This window comes from Scyliorhinus canicula, chromosome 19 (assembly GCF_902713615.1).
Source record: "Scyliorhinus canicula chromosome 19, sScyCan1.1, whole genome shotgun sequence".
NCBI lineage: Eukaryota > Metazoa > Chordata > Chondrichthyes > Carcharhiniformes > Scyliorhinidae > Scyliorhinus > Scyliorhinus canicula.
The window spans coordinates 97,106,834-97,131,580 of record NC_052164.1 but is presented as its reverse complement, the minus strand read 5'-3'; the positions used below and the strand labels follow the sequence as shown (position 1 = coordinate 97,131,580).

The window sequence follows — 24,747 nt, the reverse complement described above, 5'->3', positions numbered from 1 at the left end:
CATACTTCAGCATATCCACTCTGTTAACCTTTTACAGAGATCTGTCTAATTGGGTGCATTTGTTACAGCTTCAGTGAGAGTTAACTTTGAATGCTACCTTGTGTTTAGAAGAGTTAGTTGAAAGCGATTGACTTCAGAAAAAAGGCAACCTGCGAAGATAGTACATCAAATATGACCCAACTGAACAAAATATTGCATCTTAACCTATCGCCCTTTTAGTAGAAAATAAAATTGAGATATGTTTATCATCAATGTGTTATACCATTGATATATTATTAAAAGCCCCATGAGCTTTTTGTTCACAAATATTATTCCTTATTGTCAGTATTTTGTGTGACACTTCTTTTCTGTCAATGTTTGAGTTGACTGGATCAGGTTGATAGATTGAGTACGAGCAGAAAGTGATCAATACAATTCCTGTCTCTCTCCCTCTCCAGTGCCCTCGTGGAGTTGTAGTCTGCTGTCCACTACACAGGGATAGAGAGAGTGCAATTCCCAGCCAGCTCACGGGACCCTCCTTGCTGGTTTGGGAGGTGGTGCTGGACTAAACTGGCTGGACTCACTCTGGCATCAGTGAACTGTTGTTTTAAAATCCCCTTGTAAGTTTTCTTTGCCAATAACATTGATGCTCATGCCAGGAGGAGGGATAGATACCCTACTCGGCATGAAAACCCCATCCCTTTGCCCCACGTTACTCACCGTACCCTTGATTCTCTGCGCTGCTGGGTCCAGAAGGGTTGGGGCGGTACTTCCAGCTGTACATAGATCATAGCATTCACAGTGCAGAAGGAGGCTATTTGGCCCATCGAGTCTGCACCGGCTCTTGGAAAGAGCACCCCATCCAAGGCCCACACCTCCACCCTATCCCCATAACCCAGCAACCCCACCCAACATTAAGGGCAATTTTGGACACTAAGGGCAATTTAACATGGCCATTCCCCGAACATGCACATCTTTGGACTGTGGGAGGAAACCGGAGCACCTGGAGGAAGCCCACGCACACACGGGGAGGACATGCAGGCTCCGCACAGACAGTGACCCAAGCCGGGAATCGAACCTGGGACCCTGGCGCTGTGAAGCAATCGTGCTATCCACAATGCTACCGTAGCAACAACCTCCTCTCCGGTGCTGCCAAGCACAAGAGCTGCCAGGCTGCCAACTCCAGTGGCCTTGCCACTGCTTGATTGGCTTGTGGTTCGTTGGGACTTCCTGAATCTCTCGCCAGCTCACCAGCCAGGAGGCAACCCCTCCCCACTCCCCCACCTCCTGCTCCCCCCCCCTCCCGATGCTTCTGCATGATCCCTCCCAATGTTTCATATGTCTATTTTTGTTTGCTTGCATAGCTCTGTCCCAGGAAGCTCAAACCTTGTCCAGAAATGGCGGGAAAGGCAGAAAGACGTCGAGGAACAACTAGAGAATATAAATGTAAGACTTTTATCTGTGTTGTGGAGAGATGCTGCCTTGCGACTGGCAAATTGGGAACGGGAGCGCAGTATTTCTGTGCGTACCAGGCCGGCACTAATGGTGGAGCAGTGAATGTTGTGGCGCCTTAGCTGTGTTGCTGAGACAGGACATGCTGGAATGTCCCAATGCGTATGGAAAAGTACAAAAGTTTTTTTCTCACTACTACGAACTGAATCGAGTGTAGTGACACAGAGCAGAGAGAAGCTGCGAAATACAGAATTTGGGGGTGCTAACTTGCACAATATTGACGTACAGTGACCCTGTAATGTCAGCCAGTTCATTTAAATCCTACACAAACGAGGAGAGATTACACAGGTGAGGGTTGTATTTCCCGGAATGTAATAGGTTATGGGGTGATTCGATCAAAGTTTTCAAGGCAATAAGAGGAACAGAAAGGGAAGCTAGAATAGAACTATTTCTGATTATTACGGGACTGTTTTGGCTGGGTGGGGAGTCTCGGACCAGGAGGTACAGTCAAAATATTTATATAGAGATTTCGGGAGTGAAATGAGGAACCACTATACAGTCAAATGAGGCATTTTGAAGTTGCGATGTAGAAAATGGAGCAGCCAATTTGAACACAGCAAGTTCCCACAAACAGCAGTGTGATGATGGGCAGATGATCTGTTTCGTGATGGTGACTGAGGGATAAATATTAGCCAGAACCCAGGGAACAATCGCCCTGCTCTTCTCCGAAATAGCGCCATAGGATCTTCTACATCCCGCCCGAGGGAGCAGATTGTGCCTCGATTTGATGCTTCAACCAAAAGACGACGACTCCCAGTAGTGCGGCACTCCCTCCGTGCTACTCTGTGCTTCAGTTTAATTAAGTGGGGCCTTACCCCGGAACCTTGTGACTAAAGACAGGCGGCACGGTAGCACAGTGGTTAGCATTGTTGCTTCACAACACGATTCCGTGTTCGATTCCCGGCTTGGCTTACTGTCTGTGCGGAGTCTGCACCTTCTCCCCGTGTCTGCGTGGGTTTCCTCCGGGTGCTCCGGTTTCCTCCCACAAGACCCGAAAGACGTGCTGTTAGGTGAATTGGACATTCTGATTTCTCCCTCGGTGTACCCGAACTGGTGCCGGAATGTGGCGACTAGGGGCTTTTCACAGTAACTTCATTGCAGTGTTAATGTAAGCCTACTTGTGACAATACTAAAGATTATTATTATTAAGGGGCGAGGGCGCTGCCAGCTATTGTTAGTTATAAGTCATTGGCTTCCCTAAAATTGTAATAAAAGGAATACTGGAGTTTTGCATTTTTAGTTTGCGTTCTTTAACAGAATGGCCAGGGATTCTAAAACTTCACAAATGTGGTTTTCCTTTTATCAATGTTTGTTTGGTTCTTCCCTCAGAACCCTTCAGAGAGCTTCAGCTGAAACTCGTTGTCTTTCTCTTTGATCTGCTGAGGGCCTCTCGGTGTATTTCTAACAGTTCTGTTTTCCCTTCGGAGTTTCGAGCACTGGGCATTTTCTTCGCGTCTCTGTAGCTCAAATTTTATTACTTTGCCCTTGAGCTTTTTTTGTTGTTGTAAGTACTCCATCTGGCCACTAGATGGGGAATCCTGCCCATAAGTGCAAAGTGCTGCCATCTGCTGCGGGCGGTTAAATATATCTAAAGTCTCCTTTCTTCTTCACAAACCTGGCTTCTCTTCTGTCGAGAGATCCCCAGTCTGAATAATTTTCTGGTTTCTGCTGCAGGCAGCTTGAGAGGCGAAGCAAGAGAAATCTATCAAGAAATCCACAAAGCGTTCCCTTCCCCACCGTTGTTGTGTGTCGCTTAGTGGGTCAGGCTCTTGCCTGCGAGAGTCAGCAAGTTGCAGCGCCAAAGGAGGCCATTCAGCCCAGTGTTCTCGTGGCAGCCCTTCACAAGGAGCTGTCCAAGTCAGCTCGCTCCGCTCTCCTTTCCCCACGGCCCGCGTACCTTTCTTCCCCGCTTGTGCGGTGATCCAATCTCCTTCCCAAAATCTATTGAATGGGATTTTGCCGCCTTTTATTGCAACGCATTCCGGATCCCGGCAACTTGCAGTTGTAAAGTTGCGGGGCGGGATTCTCTGCTCCGGCAGCCAGCCAATGGGGTTTCCCGTTGTGGCAACCCCCACACCTGCGGGCGTGGGTGCGCTGCTGGCGGAGCGCAAGGATCCCGCCGACAGAGAATTCCGCAGAAAAGATTTCCCACTCTTGCCTGTTATCCGTCACCTTCTCGGCGTTTCCCCTGACCACTGACACTTCTATTCCTCCTCCTTTGCTCTTATCCGAATAATTCATAGGTTTAAGCACCTCGACCAATTTGCCCTTTAGCCTTCGGTGCCCCAAGGAGCCTAACCCAACTTCGGTGTGGACTCAGTTCTTGCTCCGAGGAACCTTTTTGTTTCTTTATTCCTTTGTGGGGCATGGGCGTTACTGACATTTGTTACTCCGACTGGGTGGCTCTCTCGGCCATTTCAAGAGGGCAGATTAGAGTAAACCACATTGCTGTGAACCACAGGCAACCCCCAACCAGATAACGATGGCCGATTTCCTTCCCTGAAGGACATCCGTAAACCGGGATTTTCCGACCCCGTGTCGGGTCGGGGAATCGCGCCACGCCACCCAGCCGCCGGCACGCGATTCTCCGGAGAGCGGAGAATCGGTGCCATTGGCGATGGCGTGGTTGGCGCTGCGGCGGTCACGGGCCGCTCTACGCTGCCGGCCCACCAATTCTCCAGCCTAGATGGGCCGAGCGGCCGTAAGAAACGAGACGAGTCCCGCCGGCGCCGTTCTAACCTGCTCTGGGCCAGCTGGACCTCGGCGTGTCAGGGTCGGGTGGCGGTCTGTGGGGTGGGGGGAGGCGGAGTCCGACCCTGGGGGGGGGGGGGGGGGGGGGCGGCCTCTGACGTGGCCTGGCCCGTGATCGGGGCCCACCGATCGGCGGGCCGGCCTCTGTGGCTGGGTGCCTCCTTTCCTACGCGCCGGCTCCTGTAGTCCTGCGCCATGTTGCGTCGGGGCCGGCGCGTTGAAGGATGCCATTGCGCGTTGGCATCGGTGCCACTGCGCATGTCTTTGTTGGCACGAACCGCTCCAGCACCGTGCTGGCCCACTGGAGGGGCCAGAATTAGTCACAGGAACGCTTTACGACGGCGTGGACACTCTGCTGCAGGTGTTTTTTGTTTTAACCATGATAGTGGGCATGATCACCATGACTGAGACCGAGCTTTGTATTCCAGGTTTATAAATTAAATTTAAATTCCTCCTGCTGCAGTGGTGGGCATTGAACCCCTGTCCTGAGAACGTTAGCCTGGGCTTCGGGGCTACTAACCCGGTGATGTTACCACTGAGAATATATGTCTCCATGGTCCCCGAGGACCATAGGCTGCTGTCCCCCTTTTTGAGGGGGAGAGCTGACTGGCGGCGCTTTAACCTGAGGGTCACCATTCCCCTGGCGAGGGGCAAGGTTGAGAAGGCGGCGTGGGCGTACGGGAATAGAACCCGCTCTGTTGGCATTGCTTTGCATCACGAACCAGCCAGCTGAGTTAACCAATCCCCCTTCTCTCTCTTCCCCCCCCCCCCCCCCCCCCCCCCCCCGCCCATTATGCCACATTACCACCCATTTGCTCCCACACTTGAACACCCAAATCTAGGCTGTCACCCCTTTGCACGTGAGCCTGCGTATGAAGTAGGAGCAGGAATAGTTGGAGTGCTGGACTGTCTGAGGTGCTGTCCTTCAGTCAAAATGTGAAGCCGAGGGGGCCCTGTGTCTGCATTCTTGGGTAGACATCTAAAAGATTCCCCCGTCACTTATTTCGAAGGAGTGACTGGGGCAGCACAGTGGCACAGTGGGTTAGCACTGCTGCCTCACGGCGCCGAGGTCCCAGGTTCGATCCAGGCCCCGGGTCACTGTCCGTGTGGAGTTTGCACATTCTCCCCGTGTCTGCGTGGGTCTCACCCCCACAACCCAAAGATGTGCAGAGTAGGTGGATTGGCCGCGCTAAAATTGCCCCTTAATTGGAATTTTTAACTTTTTTAATTTTGAAGGCGTGTCGGAGAGTGTCCCCCCCCCCCCCCCCCCCCCCCCCCCCCCCCCCCCCCCGTTTCCTGGCTGATCTTTATTCCTCCGGCAACATCTAAAACAGTTAATGTGGCCATTTTCTCGACGCAGTCCGTGGAGCTCTGGGCAAGCCAGCTGTTGCGTGTTTCCTTTCGTACAACCGTGAGTCCACTTCTCAAATGCATCATTGCACGTGCAAAGGTTGTGAAAGGCACCATAGAAACGCAAGATTTTTTTTTTTATGTACCTTGCTCTGTGAATCCTGCCCACAGAATCAGTACAGTGGTCACATCCAGATGGTGAAGAACGGGACAAAGCTTGGCAGCCTTTCTCACATACAATTGCCAAAGCTACCACCTGCTCCTCCAGCGGTATTGGTAAGTTGACAGTATATTATAACGTTACAAGTGAAAACTAGCTGAATTTCCAAGTACTGGGGTCCCCACCAGATTTAAACACTGCAGGCAGCAATGTTCTAGTATAAATTGTTTGACGCGCTTAAGTCCAGCTGTGCTTCCCTGAGCAATAATTTCTCTTTTTTTTTAAAAAAAAAAAAACGACAATCAATGAACATAATACCAGGATCAGCGTGGTGTGGATGTATTCAGCAACTCTGAAAACAGCAGCAATTATCGTTTCCACAACCTGCCGTCAGCAAATGCATAAAAACAGGAAGTGCTGGAAGAACTCAGCTGCTCTGGCAATATCTACGGAGAACGAGTTCACGTTTCTTTGGAAGAAAAGGCCTATTGGACTCTAAAATGTTAACTTGATTTCTCTCTCCACAGACGCTGCCGGTCCTGGTGACTTTTCCCAGCACTTTCTGTTTTTATTTCAAATTTCCAGAATTCACATGATTTTTGTTTTCAAAAAATATAAGAAGTGGGACAGGGAGTAGATCATTCGGTAAGATTGTGGCTGAACTTCCACACAATATCAACTTCCTTCTTTCCCATATCCCCAGATTCGGTTTGTACCCAAAACTAAAGTTGATCTCAGTCTTGTGTATACTCCACGATTGAGCATCCACGGCCCTCTGTAGTTAAAAATCCACAGCCCACTGAGTGAAAACATTTATCCTCCTCTCAGTCCTAAATGGCCGATACTTTATCGTGAACCTATGACCCCCTACTTCCAAATTCTTTAGCTAGCGAGGACAGCAGCCTCTCAGCATCTCCTTCCCAAACCCCTTCAGAATTTTATATGATTCAATATTATCTCTCATTCTTGCAATCTCCATAGATATAAAAACATAACATAAGAACATAAGAACTAGGAGCAGGAGTAGGCCATCTGGCCCCTCGAGCCTGCTCCGCCATTCAATTAGATCATGGCTGATCTTTTGTGGACTCAGCTCCACTTTCCGGCCCGAACACCATAACCCTTAATCCCTTTATTCTTCAAAAAACTTTCTATCTTTCCCTTAAAAACATGTAATGAAGGAGCCTCAACTGCTTCACTGGGCAAGGAATTCCATAGATTCACAACCCTTTGGGTGAAGAACTTCCTCCTAAACGCAGTCCTAAATCTACTTCCCCTTATTTTGAGGCTATGTCCCCTAGTTCTGCTGTCACCCGCCAGTGGAAACAACCTGCCCCCATCTATCCTATCTATTCCCTTCATAATTTTATATGTTTCTATAAGATCCCCCCTCGTCCTTCTAAATTCCAACGAGTACAATCCCAGTCTACTCAACCTCTCCTCATAATCCAACCCCTTCAGCTCTGGGATTAACCTAGTGAATCTCCTCTGCACACCCTCCAGTGCCAATATGTCGTTTCTCAAGCAAGGAGTCCTGTTCTGCTCGATATCAACAGAACAATTGTCAACACACTCTCACAGTGACATCCTCACACAGTGATACCCTCACACACACAGCGACATGCTCACACGGCGACACCCACACGCTCACACGGCGACACCCACAAGCTCACACGGTGACACCCCCACGCTCACACGGCGACACCCCCACGCTCACACGCGACACCCCCACGCTCACACGCGACACCCCCACGCTCACGCAGCGACACCCACACGCTCACGCGGCGACAACCCCCACGCTCACGCAGCGACACCCCCACGCTCACACGGTGACACCCCCACGCTCACGCGGCAACACCCACACGCTCACACGGCGACACCCACAAGCTCACACGGTGACACCCCCACGCTCACACGGCGACACCCCCACGCTCACACGGTGACACGCTCACGCGGCGACACCCCCACGCTCGCACGGCGACACCCACACGCTCACGCGGCGACACCCCCACGCTCACGCGGCGACACCCCCACGCTCACGCGGCGACACCCCCACGCTCACACGGTGACACCCCCACGCTCACGCGGCGACACCCCCACGCTCACGCGGCGACACCCCCACGCTCACACGGCGACACCCACACGCTCACGCGGCGACACCCCCACGCTCACGCGGCGACACCCCCACGCTCACACGGCGACACCCCCGCGCTCACACGGCGACACCCCCCACGCTCACACGGCGACACCCCCACGCTCACACGGCGACACCCCCCACGCTCACACGGTGACACCCCCACGCTCACGCGGCGACACCCCCACGCTCACACGGCGACACCCACACGCTCACACGGCGACACCCCCACACGGCGACACCCCCCACGCTCACACGGCGACACCCCCACGCTCACACGGCGACACCCCCACACTCACGCAGCGACACCCCCACGCTCACACGGCGACACCCCCACACTCACGCAGCGACACCCCCCACGCTCACACGGCGACACCCCCACACTCACGCAGCGACACCCCCACGCTCACACGGTGACACCCCCACGCTCACGCGGCAACACCCCCACGCTCACGCGGCGACACCCCCACGCTCACACGGTGACACCCCCACGCTCACACGGCGACACCCCCACGCTCACACGGCGACACCCCCACGCTCACACGGCGACACCCCCACGCTCACACGGCGACACCCCCACGCTCACGCGACGACACCCCCACGCTCACGCGACGACACCCCCCACGCTCACGCGGCGACACCCCCACGCTCACGCGGCGACAACCCCACGCTCACACGGCGACACCCCCCATGCTCACACGGCGACACCCCCACGCTCACGCGGTGACACCCCCACGCTCACGCGGCGACACCCACACGCTCACGCGGCGACACCCCCACGCTCACGCGACGACACCCCCACCTCACGCAGCGACACCCCCACGCTCACGCGGCAACACCCCCCACGCTCACACGGCGACACCCCCACCTCAAGCGGCGACACGCTCAAGCGGCGACACCCCCACGCTCGCGTGGCGACGCTCACACGGCGACACCCCCACCTCAAGCGGCGACACGCTCACACGGCGACACCCCCACGCTCGCGTGGCGACGCTCACACGGCGACACCCCCACGCTCACACACACATACGTACACGCACAGTTGTTTCAGGCAACATCATCACTTTGAAAAAAATCACACTGGCCCCAAATGTGCTGAGAGACGCTCCTGCTTTCCTGCTGTAACTCTAATCAGAACACTGAACATGTCCATGTGAATTTCCCATGCCCACGCACCATTATACTATTTAAAACTAATTTTAAGGCCAACAATCAGAAACAGGCTGTAGCAGATTGGAATATTTCTCCATTTGCTGTGCTCGGTAGCTATCACAGAAATCCATAGTTTGTGTTGGATAATTGACTCTGTTCTGCCCCGTAGCCGAACATGAACAGTATTTTAATTCTTTGCATTTTGTTTCCTCTTTTTTAACTGGTAGCCTGATCTAGTGCTTCAAAGAGCGTGGCAAGATTCTCCAAAGTTACCTCCATTTTTCCCTAGTACCGTCCATTCCACAGCACCTACGCACGCGGATGCCATTTACCCGGCAAATTTCCAAGGCACAGCTTGTCTGCGGGGCCTGGGAGCGCCGCTGGAGTTTGCTGGCCAGACTGCTCCACCCACCTCCAAACCTGCTAGCAAACTGGAAAAACTATTGGAAAAACTGGAGACAAAATTTCCCAACTCCACCAGGTACGCTGCTCTCGAACCCACCACTCAACCTGCTTTGCCCCATGAGCTGCTTTAATTGAATCGGATCAAAGGGGCGGGGAAAGTGTGGGGACTTGCAATTTTCCCTACAGGGGATCTCTGTGTCTGGAGGGAATCGAATGAACATTTGGACGGGGGGAATGATAGCAGGGTTGTGGGGGGGGGGGGGGGGGGGGGGGGGGTGGAGAGAGCAGGGGAGTGGCTCTACCTGATAACTTGCTCAACAAACATGTACGTGCACACACACACACACACATGTATGTGCAAACACACGTGCACACACGGGCTGAATGACCTCCACCGTGCTGTACCACTCTGTAAATAGCCCCATTATTTTACTTTCCCTTCGTACCAGGGCTCAGCTGACCCACATTCTACAGCAGATTAAGAACTCGCGGGGAACTATTGCTGGCCTTTCCGTGGATGAACTAACGCACCAAGTGGCTGGGAGGCTGGTGGAAGCCGAGCAGGTAGGTGTCAAATATCAAAATTGAAGAAGTGAATGAGACGGTCAATATTCTCTTAACAATAGGTTCTTGCACGGTGCGATCAATAAAACTTTCCTTTTGCTTTTTGAAGCTTTTTCTTTGCTATATATATATGGGGCGGGATTCTCCAATAATGGGGCTATGTCGCCACAACGGCATGAAAAGCGGCTCCAACCACTCCGGTATCAACGGTCCCCGATAATGGGGAATGCTCCCCCCTTTCTAGGGGGCTAGGTCTGCGCCGGAGTGGTCCCCGCAGCTCCAGCCGCTGTATTTCTGCGCATGCGTGCTACAGCCGGCGTATTTCCGCGCCGGCCCCCCGGGCAATATGACGGAGCACCACAGGGTCCGGCGCGGAGTAAAATAGGCCCCCACGGAACCAGCCCACCCGCCGGTCGGTAGGCCCCGATCGCGGGCCAGGCCATCATGGTGCCAGGTCAGAGAATCCCAGCCATGGGCATTGGCATCTGCTGTGTATGGAACCTATTCAGTTTCATTGAGCAGTAGCAGTGAATGGGCCTCGTTGAATGGTGATGCTGAGCAAAGATTGCAAGTATAGCATCCTGAGAATTAATATTTTTTTTTAATTTGAAACAAATTTACCGTATACCACTATTGCAAGAGTGCAAAAGGGAGTATAAAGACTTTAAAGCATGCAATTGTTTCCGATGTTAATGAATGTCAATTTAAAATACATCTTCTGCCACCATTCCACTCAGGCGCAACCTATGCATCCATTTCGAGTCTCTGCCAACACACCTGGACACTTCCCACTGGCAGCTTCTCAGCCTTACCTGGCCATGCCGAACAGGGGAACTGGAGCTCGGACTTCATACCAAGAGAGTCCAGTGATGGTTAGTAAATTCCCTTGCCCATTTCGTACAAACTGCTCCTGGCCCAAAAGACATCAGGCTGGAGACCGCGGATCTTGAAAAATGATGGGTGCCACCCTGGAGCGAGATAGAAGCAGAAGTAGGCCATTCGGCCCCTCGAGCCTGTCCCATTCAATCAGATCATGGCTAATCAGTTTTTCCAGTTCCACATTTCCATCTACCCCAATGACCCTTGGTTTCCTCACCGGACAAGAATCTCTCTATCTCTGCCTTAAAGATATTCGATGACACCCCATCCTCCACTCTCTGAGGCAGCGCGTTCCTAAGTTGCAAAACTCCTCTGAGAGGAAAGGATTCTCCTCCTCTCTGTCCAGTAAGGGTATTCCCTCATTTTAAAGCAGAGATCCCGATCCCGATCCCCCCCCCCACCTCACCTCCACCTCGTTCTGGACTCGCCCGCAAGAGGGGACGAGTTCAAACAGAGCCCGTTTTGTGCTGTTTCGGGAACCTTAACCCAAAGTGTAGGAGTCATGAATTGATGGAATGGATGTAAATGTTCTGGAAGGGCAGACTGGTCTAATAACTGTCGTGGCCTAAAGTTTTTTTTAAAATGACACGCTCATTAAACTTTTTTTTTTAAAAAGGGCTGCGGCTGCCAATGAGAGTTCTGAACCAAAAACTCTGCTGGTCTGCTTTGATTGGCAGGCCTAGGTTGGCATTGAATTGGCGTGGAGGGTATAAGGGTCTATGAAGTGTATGGGGCAGAGGACGTAACAATTTCTAAAACAACTTCCAACACTGGGTTCGGGGTTCACTGGTCCAGCGCTGCCCCCACCCCCGCCACAACTCCCTACCTTCCCCAGGGTGAACATTGCAGGATATTTTTTTAACCAAGGCGCTTCCAGCAAGTGGGAAAATTTGCAGCCCACTCTTCCCAAATGCTGACATGGTTATGCTGTTTGAGCCACTGGATCAGCAGAGTTGGAAGAGCCACAGATCGAGGGTTGTAATCCGAATGAGAGGTTTGATTAAGAGTTTGTAAATTAGTGTTATTCTGTTTGCTGACGTCGTAGGGAGTTGGCTGTCGGACAGATAATTCGAATTGAAGTGCGCGCGTATTAGTGAAGGAGCTGGATAGATTGAAGTGAAACCGGGCGAAGTGAAGCTGTGAAATACAGATTTTGAATGCTAATTCATGCAACGTTGACACAGTGACCTGGCACTGACAGACACTTTGTTTTAATTGTACAAGAGCGAGGAGAGAATTTACCAACTAGGGTAGTATTTCCTGAAAGTTAACAGGTTATGGGGTGATTTTGATCAACGGTTTTCAAGACGGGGTGGCACAGAGGCGCAGTGGTTAGCACTTCTGCCTCACGGCACCGAGGTCCCAGGTTCGATCCAGGCCCTACGTCACAGTCCATGTGGAGTTTGCGCATTCTCCACATGTCTGCATGGATCTCACCCCCACAACCCAAAGATGTGCAGGATAGGTGAATTGGTCATGCTAAATTGCCCCTTAATTGGACTTTTAAAAAAAAAAAGTTTTCAAGACAATAAGGGGAACAAAACTATTTCTGCTGGCTGGGTAGTCTAGGACCAGGAGGAACAGTCTAAATAATTCAGGTTTTCAAGAGTCAAATGAGGAACCCGGGACCTGGGTTCGATTCTGGACTTGGGTGACCATCTGTGTGGGGTTTGCACGTTCTCCCCATGTCTGCGTGGGTTTCCTTCGGGTGCCCTGGTTTCTCCCTACAGTCCAAAAATGTGCAGGTTGAATAGATATGACCATGATTAATGTGCAAGGTTTCGGGGGATAGGGTGGAGAAGTGGGCCTTGGTCGTGTGCTCTTTCGGAGAGTCGGTGCAGACTCGATGGGCCGACTTTCCTTCTACACTGCAGGGATTCTCTGTGTCTCTGTTCTGTAAACAGCATGTGGTGCTCAAATCAATTGTTCATATTAAATCTGCGATTGATAGATTTCTGTCAGCCGACGGTATTTGGGGCTATGCGGTCATGTGACTTAAGGACACAGATCAACTGGTGATCTCATTAAATGATACAACAGGTTTGAGGGGCTGGATTGCCTCCTGATCCTATGTAAGATCATTCGTGCCACACAAGTACCAGGCAATGACCATCTCCGACAAGAGAGGATCTAACCATTGCTCCTTGACATTCATTGGCATTACCATCGCTGAATCCCCCACAATCGCATCTGGGGGTTACCATTGATCAGAAACTGAACTGGACTAGCCGCATTAATACTGTGGCTACCAGGGCAGGTCAAAGGCTAGGAATCCTACAGCGAGTAACTCGCCTCTGGACTCCCAAAGCCTATCCACCGTCTACAAGGTACAAGGCAGAAGTCAGGAGTTTGATGGAATACTCTCCACTTGCCTGGATGAGTGCAGCTCCAACAACACACAAGAAGCTCAACACCATCCAGGACAAAGCAGCCCCGCTTGATTGCTCCCCCTTCCACAAACATTCAAACCCTTCACCACCGAGGAACAGTGGCAGCCGTGTGTACCATCTACAAGATGCACTGCAGTAACTCACCAAGGTTCCTTAGACTGCACCTTCCAAACGAAGACCACTAACATCCAGAAGGACAAGAGCAGCAGATACCTGGGAACCCCACCACCCAGTCACTCATCACCTTGACTTGGAAATATATCGGCCGTTCCTTCGCTGTCGCTGGGAGAAAATCCTGGAACTCCCTCCCTCCCGAACAGCACAATGGGTGTACCTACATGTGAAAAACTGCAGCGGTTCAAGAAGGCAAATCACCACCACCTTCTGAAGGTCAAGTAGGGATGGGCAATAAATGCTGGCCTAGCCAGCGAAGCCCACATCACGTAAGTGAAATTGAAAAAAGATCGCCTGATGGTTTCCAAGATTTTTTAAAAGAACTATGACATAATTGAATTGACTGAGTTTAATCAGTTCGAAGCTCAGTGTAAGTATTAATTGGGTTCCTTTAAACTTTAGATGCCCAGCAGTCCACGGCTCTGTCTGATGTGTCAGAAGGTTGTGCATGTCGGTGAAGTACAGCCAATGGGCTGTTCACACATTGTCCACAGAGAGGTGAGTGCCCCATTTTCTGACATTAATCAGGCGTCCAACCCTACTGTTCATGTGAAAAACATTCTATCGTAGACTGTAGCTGTGGCAAAACATCTGAGGATGTTTTTGGGTCGCGGACATGTTTTCACCACTGGGCAGAATCGCTTGCAAACTATTGGTCGCAAAATAAGTAATCGGTTGTGAATGTAAATCGTCAGAAGTTTAATTTATTGCTGTTCTCCTTTCCAAATGTCTTAATTGATCGACCGCATGCAAGAGTCGTGTTGTTAGGAACGGGTATATTTATTTGGACATTAGGGCCCAAATACTTGTGGATGGATAATTTGCCGAACCAGAGAGAGAGGGCCGTTGCCCTTGTGCGGAAATTTCCGATCCCGGGGCAGGCAGGACTGGGAAATCCTGCCCAAAGAGTTTTGTGTCAGGAACCATTTCAATAAGTCCCCAGTATTGTGTTGGATGAGTCGTTGTGCACTGGAGCCTTTAATACTCCAGATCAGAACATTCCGGGTGGAAATTGTTGATATGTAACGCTCGCTAATCTTGTGGGAGGAAATGGCAAGGTGTGGGGAAGGCACCATTGGCTTCTAAGAGGGAAGACTGGGAAGGATTCCTGCCCTCATCCCAACATTGTAATGAGAGGCTGCAGGTTTAGGGGATGGTTTAGCACAGTAGGCTAAATCGCTGGCTTGTAATGCAGAACAATGCCAGCAGCAAGGGTTCAATTCCCGTACCAGCCTCCCTGAACAGGCGCCGTAATGTGGTGACTCGGGGCTTTTCACAGTAACTTCATTGAAGCCTACTCGTGACAATAAGCTATTATTATTATGAAGTAGAATAAGGGCGGCATGGTAGCGCAGTGGTTAGCATTGTTGCTTCACAGCGCCGGGGACCTGGGTTCAATTCCCGGCTTGGGTCCCTGTGCAGAGTCTGCACGTTCTCCCCTTGTCTGCGTGGGTTTCCTCCGGGTGCTCCGGTTTCCTCCCACACATCGCGAAAGACGTGCTTGTCGGGTGAATTGGACATTCTGAATTCTCCCTCCGTGTCCCCGAACAGGCGCCGGAGTGTGGCGACTAGGGGATTTTCACAGCAACCTCTTTGCAGTATTAATGAAATGAAATGAAAATCGCTTTTTGTCACGAGTAGGCTTCAAATGAAGTTACTGTGAAAAGCCCCTAGTCGCCACATTCCGGCGCCTGTCCGGTGAGGCTGGTACGGGAATCGAACCGTGCTGCTGGCCTGCTTGGTCTGCTTTAAAAGCCAGCGATTTAGCCGAGTGAGCTAAACCAGCTACTTGTGACGAGATGACTACACAACACTATCCAAGCCAACCTTGGACCATCAGTCCCCATCCCACCCTCGGTCCTGTGAGTTTTGGGATAATAACACTCCCCACGTCTGCCTGGAGCATTCTGATTTGAGGAGCTGGTTTGCCTGCAGCCTTGGCGTTTGGGTGGTGCAGGTGTGATGAATGTAGGAATTTCAGACGTGTTATTAAAAGTATTTGGTGCTGTAAGGGTTAAAAGCTTGGGTTAGGTGTATAGCTGACTGCTGCAGTGATGTTGTTTAAAAAAAAAACTGGTTTGAAAGACAGCTAGGCTTTGTGGCTCCAACAGAGATAATTTAAAGCATCGTAAAAATGAGATTATTATTTTCTCCATGGATATTGTTTACCTGAAGCTGGGCTAATGGACTTTTGTTTACATAAAGACGATTTCCAGGGGATAATTAGAGACATTCTGTTTTAGCTTAGCAAGATGATGTCATTACTGGGAGGAGCCAGGGGCTGAAGCAGTCGGGTGTTCTGGCGAAACAGTCAACTAAAGATTTGACTGTGTATAGCCAAACAGTTTTTCACAAAGCAGTTTATTAAAAAGTTTCTGAAAAGGCTAACGGGTTAAGCAGCAGCTTGACACAGACAAACATCTGCAGGTGGTTCCTGAAGGATCTCTCTCTCAAATTGGTTTATCCAAGACATCTCTTTTCAGCAAGTATTCCTGGGTTGGCTAACTGTATTTAAAAATGGATTTTGACCTGTGGTGGGTTTTGCTTGAGTGGAATAAAAAATAGCAGTTTGTACTTTGTGTTTCATGTTATTGTTAAGCATTAACTGGTAATTGTAAGCTATTTTCTTTAAGATGCTGATGTTAGTAATACTGTGTTAGTAATCAAGTTTGTTTTAGTATACCATAGCCCTATTTATGCGTGGAATCATTCCTGGAGTGAAGTATACTTTCCTCACAGTTTTACAAATGAAATAAAATATTGGGGTTTCTGTCAGTACCCTAGCAATTGTTGGGGTCTGGTCTGGGATCGTAACATGGGTGATCCAGAAAATGCTTCAGGCAACACTTGTGTTACATCTTACTCTGTCTCCTTCCCATGGTTATCACAACTGAGGTCAGTAACGTTAAGGGTAGTTGCTCTTCAGATTTGGTAGAGCAAATGTAAAGCCGTGATAGACTAATGGATTTAAAAGAATTGAGTGCCACCTTACACCGGCATTCAGTTTGGGCAGATAGCCCGGCAGAATTTTCACAGAATGACAAATAGTAACGGTGCAGAAGGAGGCCATTTGGCCCATCGTGACTGCACCAGCTCCCCAAACGAGCGTAATGACTTTGACCCATAACCCTGCCTTTTCCCTGTACCCCTGCACATTATTTCTATTCAAGTGATCAGTTATCCCTTTCTAGAAAAACACTTGCATGTTTCCTGTGGTTCCTACTTAAATTTTTTAAGTACATCAAACGTTCATCGAGAAAAGATGATTTGATTCATCAAGTCCCCTCCCTCCATAGATACTTGACCTCTCAGACCTGTGTTTCAGTTTGCAATGATTTGCCCAGGAAATGTGTTTTTTTTTTAAATTCCGGCTTATCAGATGGTGCCTACCTGCAATTTGCTTTCTGCTTTTAATTTTGTCTTTGGTGTTTTTTTTTTCCGCAGTGCATCAAATTCTGGGCACAGTCCAACAAAAACAGTAGCTGCCCTTTCTGCCCCACACCGAGATAATACATGTTTCCAACGGGCAGGACTGGCGGAGGTGGAGGAATCCATGCTGTCCTGACGTTGTTCTTCATACGTGGAGCATTCTGACAGCATTGCACTTCTGAGTATGATGTGCGCTATTTATGTTTCGAAAGAAAAAAAAAGAGCTCAAAGTGGGCAGCTGACAAATCACAAACGTGTTGGTTCATATTAAATTGACACCAATGTTCTAAAAATGTTGGGAAAAAAATATTATGCTGGTTTTCTATTTTTAGAGAGTTAATGCTGCTATGAGATTCCCTCATTTCTCCGAAGAATAAAATTGATTTTTTGGGGAGAAAATATGCAGAGTTTGTTATTGATGGTCACATTATGCATGCAGCAAACTTTGTTGTGTTCCTCCATTGTTTTTCTGTTTTGGAAGCATCGGTTTGCAGTGAACAGGGTGTCTTTGAATATTCTTTTTTGGTAGGACTGAAGCTAAGTTGCGAGACAAAAGCAACGGGCGAGCTTTAAGAGAACCATGTACTGCCGTGTTCTCTCAACTCTCTCTGTGGGGGAGGCTTGTTGACAGTTAGCAGCTTAAAGAAATATCTTGGCCGGAACTTTAAAGATAAAAACGAGCAAGAAATTGGAGGTTTATACGTTGTCGGTGTTCAATTTACTTCCACCCCATTGTCCCAGATATTGAGGCTAATCCCATCCCTTCCAACCATGGAGAATTTCTGATTTGCCATCACAAGCCCCCAGTTTGCACTGGGCCGTGGATCGCTTCTCGGCCTTTTGGCACCGATCAAGCCTGAGATCAGGTCAGATGCCTGTTGCTGTCAAGCTCGGATCCAGTGCAGTAGTGGGCAACCTGCGGCCCGGGGGGGGGGGGGGGGTTGCACATGCAGCCCGTTGGGTTCTGAATGCGGCCCACGAGACATTTTGCTGACTGTTCACAACATTGACTGTGAGAGCTGTGCGCTCCCTCTGCGTCCAACGTATAAATATTTATTTTGCTTAAGTTAATAGTTCTATTAATATATAAATGATTGAGCATTTTCTATATCTCATTATGAAATATTATGGGGAGGCGGTGGTGTAGTGGTATTGTCGCTGGGCTAGTAATCCAAAGACCCAGGATACTGCTGTGGGGACCTGGGTTCGAATCCCACCAAGGCAGGTGGTGGAATTTAAACTCAGTAAAATATCTGGAATTGTTGTAAAACCCATCTGGTCCACTAATGTCCTTCAGGGAAGGAAATCTGCCATCCTTACCTGGTCTGGCTTACATGTGACTCCAGACCCACAGCAATGTGATTGACTCTTAAAACGCCACTCGGCTCGAGGGCAGTTACGGATGGGCAACAAATGCTGGCCTTGCCTGTGACACCCACGTCCCTTGAAAGAGTAAAGAATATTACATCTTATTCATGGGTCATGGTTCGTGAATAAGCCCGATTTCAATCTTGCAGCCCTCTTGAGGTGAAGGAGGGTCACTCATGCGGCCCACTCACCAGCCTAGGTTGCCCATCGCTGGATGAGAGGCTTGCCCTGCCCACTCTGCGCATTGACTCTTGTCATTCTGAGAGAGGGAGGTCTGGCACTTTGCTTTTCAAGTGTTGACACCGTGAGATCTGCTACATAATTCGGGTGCTCATTCCTCATGTGAGAACCTAAAACAGAGTTCGAGGGCATCACAACTCGCTTGATTTTGCCCTAATTTGGTGTCTGTGCACATGCTTCCCAGCAAGATCGGAACAATGGGAGCCCACCCCGCTCCTTTTCCTCACCATCCTCTCTTACCCCCCACCCCACCCCCAGCTTGGCCCCAAGCCCTGCTGAAGCCTGTTCCTACCGAAACCCGCCACAGGTGCAGATGAAATGCCCTATATAACTTTGCACCAAACTAGTTCTTCCTTCAGTAAACAATGGGATGTCCATTCATCTCAACTCCTGACTGTGAAGTCATGTGTTGGAGTGAAGGAGAAAAACTGATCTAATTGTCACAAGGTGAGATATGTAGATTGCATAAATGCACTGACAAACTGTGAATGCTTTTGTATAAGAGCAAGAGCCAAAGATAAACCGTACGCACTGGATTCATCATTCACTTTTGCTGTAATAATCAGTTTATCCTATTCAATTCATGCAGAACCGAAAACTACTGTTGATGCCACAGATAATGACTCCACTAACCCCACGAGGGGATTTGTGCTGTCATATCTCTCTCCTTTATCAGGTTTATTTTGTCATTGCAAGGAATCGTAACTGCAGTTGTTTATTTGTTTTCTGCAAAGTATAAATGCAATAATAATAATCTTCATTAGTGTCACAAGTAGGCTTACATTAACACTGCCATTACGTTACTGTGAAAAGCCCCTAGTCGCCTCATTTCGGCGCCTGTTCGGGTACACGGAGGGAGAATTCACCTAACAAGAATGTCTTATGGGACTTGTGGGAGGAAACCGGAGCACCCGGAGGAAACCCACGCAGACACGGGGAGAACGTGCAGACTCCGCACAGACAGTAGCCCAAGCCGGGAATCGAACCTGGAACGCTGGAGCTGTGAAGCAACAGTGCTAACCACTGAACCACCCACTCCAGACAGCCTCATCTCTCTTGTTCTGTCTCGGCGGTGTGTGTTATCTGATTTTGTTGACTCTTTGTAAAATGTGATTAGGCGTATTAGCAGGCGCGGGTGCAGCAGTTTCAAAAGCAATGAGTTGCTGCTTAGGCAAGATAATGGGCCAACCAATAATGTCCTGTCAGTCAGCTGGCCTCCTGCATTGTTCCGAAGAATTCGATTATTCTGAAGAATTCAGTTGTGCTGTCGACCCGTCCAGTTGGGAGGGTGTCACATGAACCTTGGATTAGTCAGCATCTTTTACGGTGCGACCTGTTACTGTGCACGTTTTTGCTTTTATTCTGGTGCAAGCTTGAAATAATTTGGGTGCATGAGCTCTAAATGAAGCTGGATCTCTGCCGTTTATTTAAGGTGCCTTCTCCGCATGGGTGTTTTTATTATTGTGTAAGACTGCTATTGGCAGCACAGTCTCCTCGTCACTCACCCAACTCCGCACAGTCACGCAGGATCAATTTTCCAAGATGCAAACTTTGCATTCGAGTTCCAGCTGGCACTATCTTCTCAACGGTGACTTTGGGGAGTGGGATCAATCCTGATAGAATGAGATCCCTATCCTTACCTGTTTCAATCCAGTGAGGAATTCTACTACACAGTTCCCAAAGCGCTATGGGAGTAAACAAATGGTGGATCCCTTGTTTATTTGATGTAGTTTAATTGGCTATTTGATTTGTTTAAAATGGGAATTATCTGGTAGTCAACGGTATGCTCATTCCTATCATGCCTCTCGTCTAGAGCTACAGCCCTGCTGACTGCCTTCCCTGTGGAGGAACTTTGGACTTTCCTGTTTCTCTGCAGGTAGAGAGAAGAGGAATCTTTATTTATTTTTGTTTACTTATTTTCTTGAGAAGAGGGAACGAGCTGGAGAGAGAGACTGTTGTGGATTGCCTGCCTGCAGGCTTGCCTGATCACAGTTTGCGCTGCAGGCAGGGCCTAGTTTGTTCGCAATTTACATCGACGATCCGGAGTTGCCGACCAGGTGTAATGTGCCAAAGTTCACAGATTACGTTAAGATGAATGGTAGAGCCAAGTGTGCAGAGGATACTGAAAGTCTGCAGACGGATATAGATAGTTTAAGGGAAGGGTCTGGCAGATGGAGTTCAATGTTGATAAAGGTGAGGTCATCCATTTTGGTAGGGATAACAGTAAAATGTATTATTTAAATGGTTAAAAAATTGCAGCATGCTCCCATGCAAAAGGAGCTGCGTGTCCTTGTGCATGAATCGCAGAAAGTTGGTTTGCAGGTGCAGCAAGTCATTAAGAAGGCAAATGGAATTTTGTCCTTCATTGCAAGAGGGATGGAGTTTAAAAGCAGGGGTGTTGTGTTGCAGCTGTATAGGGTGCTGGTGAGGCCACACCTGGAGTACTGCACAGTTTTGGTCTCCTCACTTGAGCAAGGATGTTCTGGCACTGGAGGGTGTGCAGAGGAGATTCTCCAGATTGATTCTGGAATTGAGAAGATGAGCTTATGAGGAGAGACTAAGTAGACTGGGGCTATACTCATTGGAATTTAGAAAAATGAGGGGGGAAACTTATAAAAACATAAAATTATGAAGGGGATCGGAAAGGAGGGAGGTTGTTTCCACTGGCGGGTAAAACTAGAACTAGGAGGCATAGCCCCCTAATAAGGGGCGTTTGGACTGAGTTGAGGAGGAACTTCTTCACCCAAAGGCTTGTGAATCTGTGGAATTCCTGCCCAGTGAAGCAGTTGAGGCTACCTCGTTAAATATTTTTAAGGCAAAGATAGGTAGATTTTTGAACAGTAAAGGAATAAAAGGTTATGATTTGCAGGTGGGTAAGTGGACAAAAAGATCAGCCATGATCTTATTGAATGGTGGAGAAGGCTCGAGGGGCCGGTTCTTATTTTCTTCCAACTGGAGCAAGGGACCAGCACTGCTGCTGCTGCAGGAGCAGCCTTTCTTCTGGGAGTGCCTGGGACCTGATGCTTCCAGGGCCTTAAAGGAGCGCCGGAGCCACAGCTTGGAGGGAGGAATTGCAAGAATAAGAACAAATAGTGGATCAAGGTCAAAGTGTATTTCCTCACCCTGCAAAACTTGTAAGTTTATTTTATGCGCAGGGCTATTTTTGAAAGTTCAATTGCATATTTTACATTGACCCCAGTATTGTTTGGAGGTCAATACACCGGGTAGCGTCCCTGCCTCCTGAGCCAGAGGCTCCCACCCCAGGACTTGATCGCCGCGGAGGTTAAGTTCGTGAACATCAACCTGAAAATCCTTCCAGCACTCGGCAATGTCAGCTGGGAGCCGGAGAGATTTCCGGCCAGTCATCTGGTAAAAAGAATGTTGGAGCCTCTACTGTCGCTACTCATGGTTCTAGACTGCAACATCGATGTGCATGCTACCATGGCAACTGAAACATCACCAATATTCTCTATGCAATAAAGCCTCTGGCAGGACGGGATATCATGAATGAGCGATGAAGGTAGGTCTTCACCATACTGAGCATCACAGTGTGTTCTAATTGTTGGGAATGGTTATGAATCTATCCTGGGCAGCACGGTGGCCTAGTGGTTAGCACAACCGCCTCACGGCGCTGAGGTCCCAGGTTCGATCCCGGCTCTGATTCACTGTCCGTGTGGAGTTTGCACATTCTCCCTGTGTCTGCGTGGGTTTCGCCCCCACAACCCAAAAATGTGCAGAGTAGGTGGATTGGCCACGCTAAATTGCCCCTTAATTGGAAAAAATAATTGGGTAATCTAAATTTTTTTAAAAAATGAATCTATCCTGAGTTTGGACGAATAAATGCTCCCATCGTCTTGTCAGAACTACCAAATCTGGATCTTAACCAGCATTGAAACCCTTTGATCCTACAGGTGAATTATTCCTTTACCACTGGAACTACACTAGATTTTTTTTGTAGCTCCCTTTTAAAAGGTCCAATTTGGAATACAGAATCGCAATGAAACTTGTGGTTTCTAATAATTTTATAACACAGCCCCCGCAGAATTATGATTAATAACATTTGTTTTCGCCTCCTACCTGAGATGATTGTGAATAAAAATGAATATGCATAATTCTTTAATGTCGCCTGAAAACATTAATTTGCTCATTAGAGGGTCCGGATCAGTTTCTCTGTAAAAGCTGCAGCAAAAGAAACAGCTGAGACAAAACACTGAAACACTGAAGGGGCTGGTTTAGCTCACTTGGCTAAATCACTGGCTTTTAAAGCAGACCAAGCAGGCCAGCAGCACAGTTCGATTCCCGTACCAGCCTCCCCGGACAGGCGCCGGAATGTGGCGACTAGGGGCTTTTCACAGTAACTTCATTGAAGCCTACTCGTGACAATAAGCGATTTTCATTTCATTTCATGTATTTCAGAGTTTTCACTTGTCGTGTGACGGGAAAACTGACCCTTTGTTTCTTTTGCTGTACGATTCATTTAGAATGTCTCTTTTAGACTGGCAACTCCCAGCTCTGCAGTTTTTGAGAGGGCTGCCCGCAATATCCATTGTGTTTTGTGCCAAAGACGTTTACAGCTCGGATCGAGGCCATGCGGCCCATCATGTCTGTCCTGGCTCTTGGAAAGAGTAGGTTATTACTTATTCCTATCTTTTGTTCTGTCCCTAACCCTAATAAGTTCCCTGCCCTCAACTGGTTCTGACTCACTTCTGCAATTATTTAGGGAAGTGGTTTCCAGACCCTTTTCAAATAGAGCATTGCAGATGCTGACAACGCTGTGAAATCATCTTCACTGGAGTTCTCTTGTCAATGATTTAAAAATCAATGACCCCATTAAATCAATGGGGAGCAGCACTTATCCAGCCAAACGACTCATCATCTTGTAAATCTCTATTTGAGCCCCTGCCAACCTTCTCCGTTCGGGGGAAGAAATGAAATGAAAAATGAAAATCGCTTATTGTCACGAGTAGGCTTCAATGAAGTTACTGTGAAAAGCCCCTAGTCGCCACATTCCGGCGCCTGTCCGGGGAGGCTGGTACAGGAATCGAACCGTGCTGCTGGCCTGCTTGGTCTGCTTTAAAAGCCAGCGATTTAGCTGAGTGAGCTAAACCAGTAGTATTAGAACAATAAGATGGTAAAATTACTTTGCGAGGAACGTTCGTGAGGATCAAAACCAACATCTGAATTCAGGCTGCTTACCAGTGGGTTGGGGGGGGGGGTGGGGGTGAAGAGATCCTCACACTGTAAATCTCATGGGCGTGATTCTCTGGTCGCTGACGCCGAAGGCGGGGTTGGTGCTGCTTTTACAATGCTCCGCCCCCTCAAAAACAGCATACCTGAAGGGCATCACATGAGGCCCTCCACGTTCGATGGGCCGAGTTCCTGACAGCGTGGAACACTTCTGGTATTTTGTGGATCCTGCGTGGCGGCTGTCGATTGAGGTCCAGCGGCGCTGGCCGGTGTGGGGGGGGGGGGGGGGATTCGGGGTTGGCGAAGGAGGTCTATGGTGGACATTATTTGGTAGGCCCAGATCTGCGTGCGACCAGCGCCATACTGCACCATGCGGCTGCCGCCGTGCGCATGCACAGCCACAGACTCTGCCGTATCCGCAGGTAAAGCCAGCAGCTTTACACTGCGCGACTGCTAGCTCCCCACTAGACGGAGGATCGGTGCAGCTGTTGCACCATTTTTTCTGGCGTAAAACGCCACTGTTCCCACTCCGCTGTCTGCAAATCAGAGAATCTAGCCCCATATCTCCACCATGTTACACAGAAACGCCTGGCACAAACGTGAGGTTTTGGGGGTGACCTCTAATCATTTATCTGCTTAAACACAGGAACAATGTAATTGGTGTAAGTGCGTTAGCATGCATATGGGAAAATTACCCAGGTTATGATGTGTCCATAAAAAGCAGCAGGACGAATCTAAACCAGCCAATTAACGCCACTTCAGGCCAACCTTAATTATCAGCAAATGTGCAATCAAACAGCCCCTCCAGCAAATGACCGCCTCACTTATGCTGGGTTTGGTTCCACCGAGGCTGCTCTGCTCCTGACTCCATTGTTGGTCAGAAGCTTGGCAAAAGAGCTGAACTAAAGCGTTGAGGTGAGAGTGACTGTCCTGGCATCAAGGAAGCATTTGACCGAGTGCAATATCAAGGAGCCTCAGCAAATCTGAAATCAATGGGAAATATTTTGACTGTTAGAAGTCATGGCCAGCACACAGAACATCAGCAATAGGAGCAGGCGTGGCCCTTTGTGCTC

At 49.3% G+C, this 24,747-nt stretch overlaps 1 protein-coding gene across 4 annotated transcripts in view; it reads left to right on the top strand.

Annotated features, from left to right (window-relative positions):
• Nucleotides 1-17,278, top strand: part of rnf214 (ring finger protein 214) — a 48,586-nt gene extending 31,308 nt beyond the window's left edge. For 3 of the 4 annotated variants that reach the window (XM_038779347.1, XM_038779348.1, XM_038779349.1), the window contains 7 exons: nucleotides 1,344-1,425; nucleotides 5,764-5,868; nucleotides 9,266-9,519; nucleotides 9,893-10,007; nucleotides 10,745-10,879; nucleotides 13,853-13,948; nucleotides 16,895-17,278. In XM_038779347.1, the coding sequence (XP_038635275.1) occupies nucleotides 1,344-1,425; nucleotides 5,764-5,868; nucleotides 9,266-9,519; nucleotides 9,893-10,007; nucleotides 10,745-10,879; nucleotides 13,853-13,948; nucleotides 16,895-16,960 (853 nt within the window). In that variant the 3' untranslated portion in view covers nucleotides 16,961-17,278. Of the gene's footprint in view, nucleotides 1-1,343; nucleotides 1,426-5,763; nucleotides 5,869-9,265; nucleotides 9,520-9,892; nucleotides 10,008-10,744; nucleotides 10,880-13,852; nucleotides 13,949-16,894 lie in introns of those variants that run through there. The other variant, XR_005458202.1, reaches the window with a different exon arrangement.
• The last annotated feature ends 7,469 nt before the right edge of the window (nucleotides 17,279-24,747 follow it).